The sequence below is a fragment of the Cebidichthys violaceus genome, unplaced genomic scaffold (assembly GCF_023349555.1).
Source record: "Cebidichthys violaceus isolate CVI_PGR_0920_01 unplaced genomic scaffold, fCebVio1.0.p SCAF_71, whole genome shotgun sequence".
Taxonomy (NCBI): domain Eukaryota; kingdom Metazoa; phylum Chordata; class Actinopteri; order Perciformes; family Stichaeidae; genus Cebidichthys; species Cebidichthys violaceus.
In genome coordinates, this window is record NW_027176939.1 from 547,699 (window position 1) to 562,100 (window position 14,402).

The 14,402-nt window shown below is 49.7% G+C and overlaps 1 protein-coding gene across 1 annotated transcript in view; it reads right to left on the reverse strand.

Moving 5' to 3' along the window:
* Positions 1–14,369, reverse strand: part of trappc10 (trafficking protein particle complex subunit 10) — a 16,523-nt gene extending 2,154 nt beyond the window's left edge. Inside the window, exons 1-22 of the mRNA XM_068736663.1 lie at positions 14,193–14,369; positions 11,920–12,001; positions 11,223–11,358; positions 7,195–7,394; positions 6,868–7,063; positions 6,494–6,605; positions 6,175–6,422; positions 5,290–5,436; positions 5,090–5,204; positions 4,628–4,704; positions 4,375–4,466; positions 3,761–3,901; positions 3,511–3,620; positions 2,841–3,373; positions 2,586–2,727; positions 1,600–1,758; positions 1,270–1,499; positions 1,087–1,187; positions 826–949; positions 514–678; positions 171–351; positions 1–40 (exon numbers count right to left, since the gene is read on the reverse strand). The exon at positions 1–40 is cut by the window's left edge and continues 155 nt beyond it. Coding sequence (XP_068592764.1) covers positions 1–40; positions 171–351; positions 514–678; positions 826–949; positions 1,087–1,187; positions 1,270–1,499; positions 1,600–1,758; positions 2,586–2,727; positions 2,841–3,373; positions 3,511–3,620; positions 3,761–3,901; positions 4,375–4,466; positions 4,628–4,704; positions 5,090–5,204; positions 5,290–5,436; positions 6,175–6,422; positions 6,494–6,605; positions 6,868–7,063; positions 7,195–7,394; positions 11,223–11,358; positions 11,920–12,001; positions 14,193–14,253 — 3,392 coding nt within the window. The 5' untranslated portion in view covers positions 14,254–14,369. The remainder of the gene's footprint in view (positions 41–170; positions 352–513; positions 679–825; positions 950–1,086; positions 1,188–1,269; positions 1,500–1,599; positions 1,759–2,585; positions 2,728–2,840; positions 3,374–3,510; positions 3,621–3,760; positions 3,902–4,374; positions 4,467–4,627; positions 4,705–5,089; positions 5,205–5,289; positions 5,437–6,174; positions 6,423–6,493; positions 6,606–6,867; positions 7,064–7,194; positions 7,395–11,222; positions 11,359–11,919; positions 12,002–14,192) is intronic.
* Positions 14,370–14,402: the final 33 nt, after the last annotated feature.

A 14,402-nucleotide genomic window follows, 5' to 3' on the forward strand; every position in this document is an offset into this window, starting at 1 on the left:
CTCTTCCCACACACCGCCCAGTTACTGCTGCTGTCGGCCACTGTGGACGGACGGACACACACACACACACACACACACACACACACACACACACACACACACAGCTGTAAGGTTCTGTTCATCCACGTGTTCACAGCCCGGGTGATAACGGCCTCCTCCTGCCGACGTACCTTCATACATGAGTTTGGTGGTTCTGAGGCCGTCGGCGTCGGTCTTGCCGTCCTCCGCCGCCTCTCCCTCGGCAGGTTCGCTCAGTCGCGTTATGCACACCTCCAGCCCACACAGGAAGCCGGAGCGGCAGTGCTGCTCGCCGGCGGGAGGCAAGATCTCAGCTCTCACGCTGTACACCGTCTGACAGCACACAACAACATGACGGAGGAGCCGGACAATCTAACACCTCTCTCTCAAAACGCAGCACAGGAAGTGCATGTTGTGAGAAGAAAACATCTGGACATTTGAGCAACTGACGACACAAGCACAGCTCCACATGATGAATGTCTGAAGTGGACTTACGGTGACTCTCTCCAGCTGGAACTGGTAGTGGAAGGGTTTGAGGGTGGAGACGTCTTGCTTGGGCGGAGAGAAGTTGGCGGAGAAGACGCACTGGAGGCAGGAGGGCAGGTCGTCCTTCCACCTCACCTCCCACAAGCAGAACACGCTGTGCTTGCTGCACAAAAGCTACACACACACACACACACACACACACACACACACACACACACACACACACACACACACACACACACACACACACACCTTTCTAATTCCTTTATTTCCTCATATTTGCTCATAAGTTTCTGTAGTTTTTTTGTTTTTACTCCTCACCTGTTGAGTTTTAGTGTTGAGCGACTGCAGCTCCAGCGATTCGTGCTGCTTCTCCGTCAGCTTCACTTCTGCCAGCGTGAAGTTCACATCCGACACGTTCTGCACGCACACCTGGATGTACTTCCTGTGGGGTCAGAAGGTTGTGAGTGAGGAGAACGCTGTTAATAATAAGGAAGTAAACCATAGCTTCCTGCCAGTTGGGGACATTGTTGTGTTTCTTGTTGGTGACACATTCAGGTGTTTGTGTGAATGGAGGCTCACCTGTCACCAGCAGACAGCAGAGAGTGTTTGGTCTTGAAGGGGATGTAGAAGGTGAGGGCAAGCAGCGTGGAGTAGATGGACCACGGACAGTCGATGGACATCTGTGGACGGACACCAGAAAACGTTACCATCAAATGTCTTCACATACACCCCCCCCCCGACATCAGTCATCACTCATCTCACCCGCTGGTCGATGGCGGTCATGGGCGTGTCAGGGTGGCTGTAGCTCCGCGGCCGGTGGCGGACCTCCCCGTTGGTCAGCCTCTCGTTGGCGGGCCGGTCGGGCCCGTGCGGGATGATGCACAGGACCTCCAGGTGGAACTCCAGAGTGTGGTAAGGAGGCGTGGCGGGCAGGCTGATGCTGGTCACCTTCTCAGACGACTGGATGGACAGCGAGCTCTCACCCACCAACTCTGAACACGGCGGCGGGACGGAGAAGAGAACCGTTAAAGCCGCACTCGTGTCTGTCGGAGCGTCTAAAATCAAATGAAATCTTTTAAAAATGTCACTGACCGGCTGCGGGGCTGGTGATGCGGGCGGTGCAGCTGGCGGAGGGCAGGATGGGCATGGTGTCCGTGTTGCTGAGCTGCAGAGCGTCGCCTTTCTTCACGGCGTAGTGACCCGTCAGCAGAGTGAACTTCACCATCTGAGGCAGGCCGGCCAACAGAGGCTCTGAAAGCACAAACACCAGTACAGTGAGCACAGCTATCACACACACACACACACACACACACACACACACACACACACACACACACACACACACACACACACACACACACACACACACACACACACACACACACCAGTACAGTGAGCACAGCTATCACACACACACACACACACACACACACACGTTAGCTGAACTTCCTCCAACACTAAAGTTCATTTATGATGAAGAAAGTAGGAGCTGCAGTCACAATGTTTTTATCCTCCTAGATTTTAAAAACTGCAGCTATGCGGTTGCATGCCTCTGCAAACCAGTGGAGTTGCAGTTTATGTCCGAAAGACGCTTTTATTTTATGAGTCGTATTCTGGAGTTATGGCCAAAAAGTGTTTTGTGACCTTTGACCTTTCTAATCACTTCTCTGGAGTCCAGGTGGACGTCGGTGCCACATTTGAAGAAGTCCTCTTAAGATGTTCCTAACTATAAAACATCTCTGACCTCAGAACAAACATGAACAGCTGATGGAGATTCAGCCCTGCACAGATACATAATACAAAGTATAGTACAGAAACAGATCAATACGATACGCAGCAGAGGTTCTCACTCTTGTTTGCAGCTATGGACCTCTTATCTGATCCTGGAAACATTCCACAGACCCCACTTTGAAAATCACGGATATCTAGAGGACCGTCAAGTGTCAACAGCCGCTACATGGGCCTAACCAACGTATTCTAGAGTGTCCATAGAGCACACAGACGCTGGAGAAGCAGCAGTGCTTGAGCTTCATTCAATAAGAGAAATCTGTAAGTGAAAAATAAATCAGGACTCGGACCTGAGAGCGGCTCCACGGTGAGCTGGGGCTCCTGAGAATAGACTTCGTACTGGACCGATGGGTAGATGTGAGGCAGCACAAACTGCACCTGACCCACGGTGGCGTACAGCTGGCGCAGCGTGTAGGTTCCCGGTTGTCCGCTCTGCAGAGAAGACGAAAAGAAAACCAGCGGTTACCAGACGTTTTACTAAAGAGAACGGTACATATTGAGAGAGAACCCTCTGCGTTCTAAAGGCCACACAGCGGCTCTCTCACCGGGGCCGTGAACGTGACGCTGTTGTTCCCGGGCTCTAACGTCACATCCTGCACTTTCAGCATCTGTCCTCCGTCCTTCACGGTGACGGAGGGGGGGCTGACGCAGTTGGGCGTGTCCGGCGGCGAGCTGGTGTCGTGGTGACGCATGACCAGGTGAGTGTTTTTGCACACCACTCCCGTGGAGTTGAGGGAATTGTCCGAGGGACTCCTGTCCTGAATCTCGTCCAGCTCCAAAGGGGGACCGGCCGCCGAGGACGACGCGGGACCCGCCGACGAGTGGGCCTGGCTGAACTCCACCGTCCCCGGGTTGGTTTGCCTCGGCGCTCCCTTGGACCTGCCGTTGGTCCCGGCGCGCTCCAGGTCGAAGTGAATGCTTACCGCCAGTTGCTGCGTGTGCACCGACACGGGCATCAGACAGCGCAGCGTGAGCTCCGCCTGCAGCACGGCCCCGGAGTGCACCGACGCCGTGGCCGGACGGAACTGTAGCCGCGTGAGCTGAGAGAACACGCCCATGCTGAGGGTCACTTTGGGAGCTGAGGGGGAAGAACATACAAGCGCAGTGTTCATGAAGCGCACGGTGGTGCTATAGTTCCACATTTTACTTTTCAATGTCTACCGAGGTCGTCTAAAATCTCAGACATCCCTTTGGGGTCCGCTCTGGACCACTTACACTGATCTTCAGACTTGCCGGCAAAGGTCAGAATTTCCTGACAGAAGTGCTTCCTCTCCTCCGTGGTCAGGTTCACGTCACCGGCCAGCAAGGCACTGGTTTGCAAGTAGCTGCGGAGGCTCGTAAAGGAAAAAGCAAACGCTACACAAGGCTTCTGCTATTTGAACATCTGTATATAAAGCTCACTTCCTCTCACGGTTCGGTCACTGCTCTGAAAGCTGACATATCTGGCCAGCGTTTGGAAGGATACTCTTCAGTTCTGCCCAGCAGCTTCTGACACTCGGCAATCTGCTTCCTGGTGTGAGTGACGGGGAGGCTCCACCCCTCTGATGTGTACGACTTCAGAGCTTCCTGTAAGAAGGTTTCTGCTCGCTCGGGGTCCCCCTTCCTCCTAGTAAACACACACACACACACACACACACACACACACACACACACACACACACAAAGATTACTATATCGTTGATGTATTTACATTATGAGACTGTACGGTCACTCTTCTGATATTACGTTCTAGCGCTCTGATTTAAGGCTCTGATTCCTCTTCAGTGTGCAGCTCGACTGAACACAGCAGGAAGAAACCCGTCACTGAGCAAAGTGTGCTTTTAAATGTTACTTTCAAACTGCACTTTAATGGCGTCACATTTACTTTAAATCTCCTTCACACCCATCGCACCACATTAGTGTTCTCATTCATTCTGCCGGATTAGAGCTCCTCGTCCCGGGCGAGTGGGTGTTCACCAGCAGCGGCTGATTGACGGTTCTGGAGAAGAGGTCTAATAAGCGGAAATATCAGCGTGGATGCGTTAAGATCGTTCTTTTGAGACCCGAGCGTATCCCGAGGGACCCGGCAGGCTTCCTTACATGTAGAACTCGGCGAGGCTTTTCCCCACCAGCCTGGCAGACCTCAGCCGGCCGATGGCCCGGTACATCTCCATGGCAGCATGGGAGAGCTCCTGATGAAGAGGAGGAGGAAGAGAGGACAAAGATAAACAACCGTTTCCAGGAGATTACATCATCAAAAGTCTTGAGACAGGAATTCAGGGAATTTGTGTTAACTTCCTGCTTCGCCAACTCTTGAACTACATCACGGAGCTGTGGCAGGAAATGGACTCACCAGATAGTGTCTCTCAAAGGCTTCCACAGACGACAAGGCTTCCTTCAGCTTTTTGTACGGGCTCTGCAGACTGCTGACTGCGGAGGAAGACGACGGACATTTAAAACAAGCGAGTCTTCATTACACCTTCATCAACACGTATGACCGAACGAGCTCACACATCCCAAATGTGTGACATCACAGATCAATCAGGTTGAACATCCAGTCAGTCCTGACCCAGCTGACCGGCTCCTGACCCGGGCCGATCAAATTGCAAAAAGGCAGCGGGCGACCACCCGCGGCTCAGAGAGGCCGGACCGCTCGGCGTGTGGGGGTCATAAATCACTCTGCATGCGTTCGTGTCGTCAAGGGGAAAGGTTGGGATTTTTGGAGTAGCTACAAGCCTGCAGTCAGCTCCACATTACCGCCCAGCAGGACCGGCTTTAAATGACATGTGAAGTCTACTCGTTCCATTTCACTCACCGGTCTCGGGCCTCTCGTCCCCCAGTCCGGCCAGCAGATCCACAGTCCTGTTCAGGTCCTCAGATGTGGGTCCCTTCTCTGACACCAGGCCACACAGCTCCCCCAGGGACTTCAGCTGGAGGAGGCAGAAACCGAATCAACGGTTAGATTGTAAAATGCCTTTATTATTTCTGAATCTCCGTCTCTATGTATGCAGGTACCTTGTCAGTCGCGTAAGCCCACAGCCCAACAGTGTGGGAGCAGTTCGCAGCTAACTGGGCCTGATCGCAGCAGCCCTCGATCCTGTGCAGAACCTCCAAGCAGCTGAGAAACACCCAGCAGTCCAGCGCCCCCTCCAGCACCGACACCTGGACAACAAGGTACAGCATCGTGGTCCATTTAGGTTCTCAGTGTAGCTTTGTTGTCTATTCATCACTGTATGGATGATGATGATGATGATGATGATGATGATGATTCCCAATTATTAGGGTAACCTTTGACCTCTTGTCTAGTGAGGTCTAAACATTCCCCACATGAACAGCTGCAGAGCTTAAAGAGCTTACGTTTTGTCATTCCGCCTGCTTAAAGTACATGCTGATTGAAGTATAAAGTACATGTTGATTGAAGGATAAAGTACATGTTGATTGAAGTATAAAGTACATGTTGATTGAAGTATAAAGTACATGTTGATTGAAGTATAAAGTACATGTTGATTGAAGTATAAAGTACATGCTGATTGAAGTATAAAGTACATGTTGATTGAAGGATAAAGTACATGTTGATTGAAGTATAAAGTACATGTTGATTGAAGTATAAAGTACATGTTGATTGAAGTATAAAGTACATGTTGATTGAAGTATAAAGTACATGCTGATTGAAGTATAAAGTACATGTTGATTGAAGGATAAAGTACATGTTGATTGAAGTATAAAGTACATGTTGATTGAAGTATAAAGTACATGTTGATTGAAGGATAAAGTACATGCTGATTGAAGTATAAAGTACATGTTGATTGAAGTATAAAGTACATGTTGATTGAAGTATAAAGTACATGTTGATTGAAGGATAAAGTACATGAAGAAATGCCGCTGTGGCAGTGTGTTTACCTCCAGCAGCCGCAGCTCCTGCACACAGTTGTGCAGCAGCTCCAGGGCCCTCTGGGTGACCTCCCAGGGCCTCAGGAGGAAGATGAGTAAGGTGCATTGGCGGGAGAACAGGTAGCTCCGTAGATCCAACAGGCTAGCCTCCCCGCGCTGGATCCCGTCCCTCTTCTCCATGTCGATGGGCCGCCGGAGCAGCAAGCCGCTCCAGCTGCGCACCGGGGCGCAGAACGACCCGAGCCAGTTGGCCGTATCTGTGGATCGAGACGAGACTCGTCAGACCGGAACCCCAGACTAGAACGGACCTCGGGTGGTGGTGACTTACCTCCAGCTCCGAAGTTCAGGACGTATTGGGTAAAAAGAGCGTCGAGCTCATCGTACTGGACCAAGGCATCTTCAAACTGCTGCAGCATCTCGAAAACAAAGGCCAGCTCCTCCTGCGCGCACACACACACACACACACACACACACACACACACACACACACACACACACACACACACACACACACACACACACACACACACACACACACACACACACACACACACACACACACACACACACATTCATTTTGGGTTGATTGTGGTGGTTCCTATGGACCAAAGTGGTCGTGTTTACCGAGCACCAGAATCCCTTTAGGAAACCTCTCGTTCTGCTGCACCAGGGTCTGACCCTGTTGCGTCTTTTTCGGCGTACCTGGACCATGAAGTATTCACAGAAGCTCCAGCCGGGCTGCGTGCGCTTCTCTCGGAGCGTGCGCATGTCGTCTTCGAAGCGCCCCAGGTTCTTGGTGAAGGACATGAGGAGGAGGGTCCGCAGCTTGAGCAGGAGGGAGTTCCAGGACTCCTGAGACCGAGACGAGTCCTTCAGCGGATCCGACAGCACCACGCACCTGCATCAGAGAAGAAGCAACAACCTTTACATGCTGGGGAGCCTTATATTCATTGGGTGTTGATTATGTTGCCTGCTGTAGAACAGTACTGAGTCCGTCTGTTGCCGTTTACAGGGGAGCAGCGTCCTCACCTGTCGTTCTGCTTGTTGCAAAAATCGCTGCGGATTTTGTCCACGATGGACGAGCGCGGCAGGATGTTGGTCTTGTTCTTCTTCTTGGTGTCGTTGGTCTCCACGACGATGATGACCCAGTCCGCTGAGGCGTGAGCCCGCAAGCTGGTCTGCCAGCGCGTCATGTCCTCCTTCACCGTGCTCTTATAGGCCTCCGTGTCCTACGACAAAGTACAAGAATCACTTATCACAGCAAACACAAGAACCTCACTCTGCACATGTGCGTCATGTAAGAATGTCTTGAACGACATAAGCTGCATGCTGTTCACAGCGAGGATCAGGAGATAGCGGAGGACTGGGACCACAGAAAGAATGCTGGCCAGCGAGTTCACCTTTCATAAGAACTCCACCTGTGAGCGACTGCTACCTGAGGGAGCTGTTTGTTCTAAACTGGTTGGAGTACAGGAGAGACCATGTGGTCGTTATGTAACGGCGGGTGTCCGGTGGCACAGAGAGGAACTGAAGCCCTGATGTGTCACACTGGAAGTTACAGTTTGTAGGATCATTTTCGGGGAAGTGTGTGTCTGATTAGAGATTAGCTCACACTTTTATCTTTGTGTTCCACGTTTCAAACCTCACAAAACAAGAGTTGTTTCAGGGACGTGGTGGTTTCTGTTGTGTTAAGTTCTACACATGAGATTGTGTTGCTGTGGCCCTACCACACACACACACACACACACACACACACACACACACACACACACACACACACACAGTCCTGAGGAACTGTGATGAGTCACGCGCTGATGACAACACTTCCTTAAAGGAAGCAGCAGGTTCCTGCTTCAGTGTTGCTGGTGCAGCTCAGGCTCCTCCACATGCATCTATTGAGAGCACATCATTTGAAAACATATCCGCAGAATGAAGCTCTCTCCCACAAAGCAAGGCCCTCTGCCAGAGCTTCAGAATATTACATTTGAATTCTAACAGAAAAACAGCTTGGATTTAAGTTGCAATTCGCTGTGTGTGCACATTTCACAACCACCAGCTTCTGCTTTAAAACAAGTCCCGCCCCCACATGCTCACTATGAATGTGTGTGTGTGTGTGTGTGTGTGTGTGTGTGTGTGTGTGCTCAGCTGAGAGCTTGTGTTGTTTTTGCTACAGTAGAACCATCTCTAAGAGCGCTGCAGGCTCTCACTGAGACAGTGTCACTGTAACAGTAACAGGCCTGTGTTCACATTCATCGTCATGGTGACACGCCTTCATTAAACCTACAGTGAAGGTGTCAAGAAAGAAATATGAAACATTAAAGACGTGTGGATGATTTGTTATATCAAGAATGTCTTGATCAACAGTTTAAATATGATAGGCTATTTACAGACGCCGTATTCCCCTTAACAACAACTCACTACATGTTTACTGGGTAGACACAATGTTATAATATGCAATAATGTATGTCTGTGTATATGATGGGGGGGTGTGGCCCCGTGTGTGTCTGTGTCCACCTTTTACAGAAATCAATCATCTTGATCTGAGTCAACTTGCATATTTAAAGTTCTCACTCTGACTTTGCATCTCTTGCACACGGAGCTGTCGGTGACCTACTTTTATTTTAGCAAGGATGAAGTGCTCAGCTGTTCTCAGAGAGTAGAGAGCAGAGAGTAGAGAGCAGAGAGCAGAGAGTAGAGACTAGAGAGTAGAGAGTAGAGAGCAGAGAGTAGAGAGTAGAGAGCAGAGAGCAGAGAATAGAGAGCAGAGAGCAGAGAATAGAGAGTAGAGAGTAGAGAGTAGAGAGCAGAGAGCAGAGAATAGAGAGTAGAGAGTAGAGAGTAGAGAGTAGAGAGTAGAGAGCAGAGAGCAGAGAGCAGAGAATAGAGAGTAGAGAGCAGAGAGCAGAGAGCAGAGAGCAGAGAATAGAGAGTAGAGAGCAGAGAGCAGAGAGTAGAGAGTAGAGAGCAGAGAATAGAGAGTAGAGGAGCAGAGAGTAGAGAGCAGAGAATAGAGAGTAGAGGAGCAGAGAGTAGAGAGCAGAGAGCAGAGAGCAGAGAGCAGAGAGTAGAGAGCAGAGAATAGAGAGTAGAGAGCAGAGAGCAGAGAGCAGAGAATAGAGAGCAGAGAATAGAGAGTAGAGGAGCAGAGAGTAGAGAGCAGAGAATAGAGAGTAGAGGAGCAGAGAGTAGAGAGCAGAGAGCAGAGAATAGAGAATAGAGAATAGAGAGTAGAGAGCAGAGAGCAGAGAGCAGAGAGCAGAGAGTAGAGAGCAGAGAATAGAGAGCAGAGAATAGAGAGTAGAGAGCAGAGAGCAGAGAATAGAGAGTAGAGAGCAGAGAGCAGAGAGCAGAGAATAGAGAGTAGAGGAGCAGAGAGTAGAGAGTAGAGAGCAGAGAGTAGAGAGCAGAGAACAGAGAGTAGAGAGCAGAGAGCAGAGAGCAGAGAATAGAGAGTAGAGAGCAGAGAACAGAGAGTAGAGAGCAGAGAATAGAGAGTAGAGAGCAGAGAGCAGAGAGTAGAGAGCAGAGAGCAGAGAGCAGAGAATAGAGAGTAGAGAGCAGAGAGCAGAGAATAGAGAGTAGAGAGCAGAGAGCAGAGAGCAGAGAATAGAGAGTAGAGGAGCAGAGAGTAGAGAGTAGAGAGCAGAGAGTAGAGAGCAGAGAGTAGAGAGCAGAGAGCAGAGAGCAGAGAATAGAGAGTAGAGAGCAGAGAACAGAGAGTAGAGAGCAGAGAATAGAGAGTAGAGAGCAGAGAGCAGAGAGTAGAGAGCAGAGAGCAGAGAGCAGAGAATAGAGAGCAGAGAACAGAGAGTAGAGAGCAGAGAATAGAGAGCAGAGAGCAGAGAGTAGAGAGCAGAGAGCAGAGAGTAGAGAGCAGAGAGTAGAGAGCAGAGAATAGAGAGTAGAGAGCAGAGAGTAGAGAGCAGAGAGCAGAGAGTAGAGAGCAGAGAACAGAGAGTAGAGAGCAGAGAGTAGAGAGCAGAGAGCAGAGAGTAGAGAGCAGAGAGCAGAGAGCAGAGAATAGAGAGTAGAGAGCAGAGAACAGAGAGTAGAGAGCAGAGAATAGAGAGCAGAGAGCAGAGAGTAGAGAGCAGAGAACAGAGAGTAGAGAGCAGAGAGTAGAGAGCAGAGAACAGAGAGTAGAGAGCAGAGAGTAGAGAGCAGAGAACAGAGAGTAGAGAGCAGAGAATAGAGAGTAGAGAGCAGAGAATAAAGAGTAGAGAGCAGAGAACAGAGAGCAGAGAGCAGAGAGCAGAGGAGTAGAGAGTAGAGAATAGAGAGTAGAGGAGCAGAGAGTAGAGGAGCAGAGAGTAGAGGAGTAGAGAGCAGAGAGCAGAGAGTAGAGGAGCAGAGAGTAGAGGAGTAGAGAGTAGAGAATAGAGAGTAGAGAATAGAGAGTAGAGAGCAGAGAGCAGAGAGTAGAGAGTAGAGAATAGAGAGTAGAGAATAGAGAGTAGAGAGCAGAGAGTAGAGAGTAGAGGAGTAGAGAGCAGAGAGCAGAGAGCAGAGAGTAGAGAATAGAGAGTAGAGAGTAGAGGAGTAGAGGAGTAGAGAGCAGAGAGCAGAGAGCAGAGAGTAGAGAGTAGAGAGTAGAGGAGTAGAGGAGTAGAGGAGTAGAGAGCAGAGAGCAGAGAGTAGATAGCAGAGAGTAGAGAGTAGAGAGTAGAGGAGTAGAGAGCAGATAGCAGAGAGTAGACGTTCTCCTGTCCTCCAGAACACATGGAACAGACTCAACTTGTGTTTTGTGACCTTTAAAAGCAGACCACCGCTCTCCATGACGGATCAGTTTGTAGGTAGACGTGCTGTAACTAACCCGGTGACCTCGTCTGTGTGTTCTGAGTGTTAAAGAGTGAATAGATTTTGATAGAACTTTATTGACTCACTGGAGCAGGACGTTAGTCTTAAGGGCATTTTTAAACAAGCCTCCCTTTCATCCTGGCAGAGACTGATAATGCACAAGGTAATAATTAATGTTTCCCAGCCATGTTGAGTAAATGACAGAGCGACTGGATGATTGAGAGTGTGTGTGTGTGTGTGTGTGTGTGTGTGTTACTCACACAGCAGTCGGTCCAATAGATGTGGAGGAAGGGGAAGGTGAGGAGAGCCTTGTTGCCCTCCTTGGGGAGGAGCTCCTCCTTAAACTGGACAAAGTTAGCTTCAAGGTGGATCATCTTTGGTGCGCGGCCGTATGTCCTGCAACACAGAGCAGAGTCTTACAGAGTCAACACACAGCGTGTTGTTTACGATGATGAATATCATTTTTACTGCCCCGTGTGTCTGGACAGCCCACGGCAGAACACCGACCGCTACGGCCGGGCCAAGTCAACAAAGCTCAGAGAACAACACGCCGAGGGAGAGACGCACGCACACACACACACACACACACACACACACACACACACACACACACACACACACACACACACACAGCAGTGTATTGTTACAGTCTGGACCGGGTGACCTGAATTAACACCGACACTTTGTCAATAATCAGGAGCTCAGTGTCGCCATCATAACGTAGAGGAGGGAGCTCTGACCTCTGACCTCTGACCTCTGACCCTGCACACCAAACCTTTTACTGTGAATGTAATGCAATTTGTGTTTATTGTGGCTATGTAATAAATTAAAAATTCATGGTGTGATGATGTTAAATGTACCAAAAAAAATAACAAACAAAAAAAATGATAAATTCATCCACAAAATCCTCCAAAACAAACCTCATGAAAACACTGATATGTATTTCTATGCACTCACCTCCTCCACTCCATTGGCTCCCTGGGGAGCTGCTGGGCCAGTGAGGTGTAGAGAGACGTAAACAAGCCCTGGTCTCCAGCACCTGTGACGAGAGGAACCACACGGAGAGCATCCAAACGTTAGGCCAGACTGAAGAACTCAAAGAGGACCAACATTTGAACCTGATATCTACACATGGAGGATATCTGGGGCAAAATAAGTTCAGCACATCATTGGGAAGCTCTTTTACAATCATACTAATAAAGAATATACCCAGAAAACCTCGAGAAAAGCAGGAAAGAACTGAACCAGAGAGTCTCTGCAGCTTCTCATTGGACCGTTACTCCACCAACAGCTGATATCGTTTCTACGCTTTTAAACCACTCCACTCCAGAACACCTCCGATACTCTTAGTCCACGACGTTCAAACACACACAAACACTCCCAACAGGAGGTGACTTTCATTAAGGAGGACGTAGTAAAGACCGTCTGATGTAAGAGTCACCTCCATCCTCTCATCTGGTCTACAGTGAACCGGCTTCACCACTGCACACACACACAATGCACTTTCTAAATAAAGATCTGACTATGAGATGCAGGTGCTGATGTTGGCTTAGTAGTACCTGGTCCATCCTCACTGGGTCAGTGGACCAGGTCCTCACTAAGTCAGTGGACCAGGTCCTCACTGGGTCAGTGGACCAGACCCTCACTGGGCCAGTGGACCAGGTTCTGACTGAGTCAGTGGACCAGGTCCTCACTGGGTCAGTGGACCAGGTCCTCACCAGTGGTACAATCCTCAGTTCAACAACAAAGTGACTTCAACGTCACCACCGGTGCCCCGTTTATGAAAAGCTGTGTGCGCTGCTTATAACACAAACACCACTAGCCGTGAGTCGTTATCTATCTATCTATCTATCTATCTATCTATCTATCTATCTATCTATCTATCTATATAAGTAGTTTGCATGTACAGTCGTACTGAGGCCGTTCATGTGATCCAGTGAGTGTTCTTTAGTGAGTGTGTCTGTGTGCCTTACTTTGTGTTACAGGATACATCTTTCAAAGCTCCAGCGTCGTCTGAACAAAAGTGAACTTTGAATGTCCTCAGAGGTTATCAACAACTCTTATCAAACACCAGCCTGCAACGCAAACACCAGCTGTGATCCCGTGAGCGTGAGTCCATCTCACACACAGCGTCACTAGTGAAAGGACAACGCTGCTCACCTGACAGCAGCGAGAGCTACACATCTAACAACGGAGAGACAAGTCCTTTATTCAGGAGGCTGTGAATCTGTGTAAACCACACTTCATCTGAGTGACCCGTACAGTGTGAAGGGGAGTTCAATCCATGAGATGAGAACACAACAACACATGTCTGAGATAGTCTGACATGAAACTAATTATTCCAACACTTAGCAGAGACTCTCAGAAGTAAGCCATGTTTATTATTCGTTACTTTAAAGAGACTCCCTCCACAATACAGAAACGTCACCATTCATTGACCAAACACAAAGAGGAGCCACTGGAGAAGACAACGTGTCCACAGAAACCCACTGAATTCTGCATTCTTGCTCACTGTGGCTCCAGACTCTTCAGGGAATCTGGATGAACTCTATTCAACCCGCAGGTGGAAGTCATTCTGAGTCTAAGCAGCAACGCAACAACACGCGCACACCTGAGCTAGGACACGCGCACACCTGAGCTAGGACACGCGCACACCTGAGCTAGGACGCGCGCTGAGCCTCAGAGCGGACAGGTCGATACCTGGACCGCTCTGAGCTAAACATGGAGCAGCCTGCGGCTTGAGATGAGGCTGGCTCCTAAAAATAACCCCTCCAAGAAGCTTCCAGGAGATTCCAAAGAGATTTATGAATGGCAAGCTGACCCCACCGCCCGAAGCGTCACGTGGCGACCGCTGTCAACGGTGGGAACTGTGGCTGTCCGTCAGGGGACAAGGTGGTCTCCTTCCCCCCAAAAAACTGCAGCAACTAGCCGTGACGTTACATCGTTAGCTGGGCCTGTTAATCAATGTAGCTGCAAGCTAGCTGAGGGAGATGCCGTTTCCCATGCGGACACGTATCAAGGACAGTGTTGTAGTGTGCGAGTATGAAACCATTAACGCCGTGACACGTAGACGTTAAAGCACACCAAGCAACACACACGCAGTGCCTCCGGGCTGGTGAATGTGGGTACCAGCTAGCTTAGCTGAAGCGAGCTACTGAACAGAGCTAGCTGGCTAACTGTCAAGACCAGCAGAAACCAGCCTGAACGTCTCCTGCTGAACGAACACTCACACGTCACGATCGGCTTGTTCTCCATAGTATAGATGATCGGCTTTTCCTCTTGACACTCCATATGTGTTAGCGGTAGAACTCCATGAACATTACCTACAACCCGAGCTGTATTATTAGTAAACGCTTATCTATGCAGTTGTGTTGAATCGATGGGGCCTGTGTCCCCGCTGCACTTCCGGGAAGTACGTAAGCTGTGCGTCATTAAAGGAG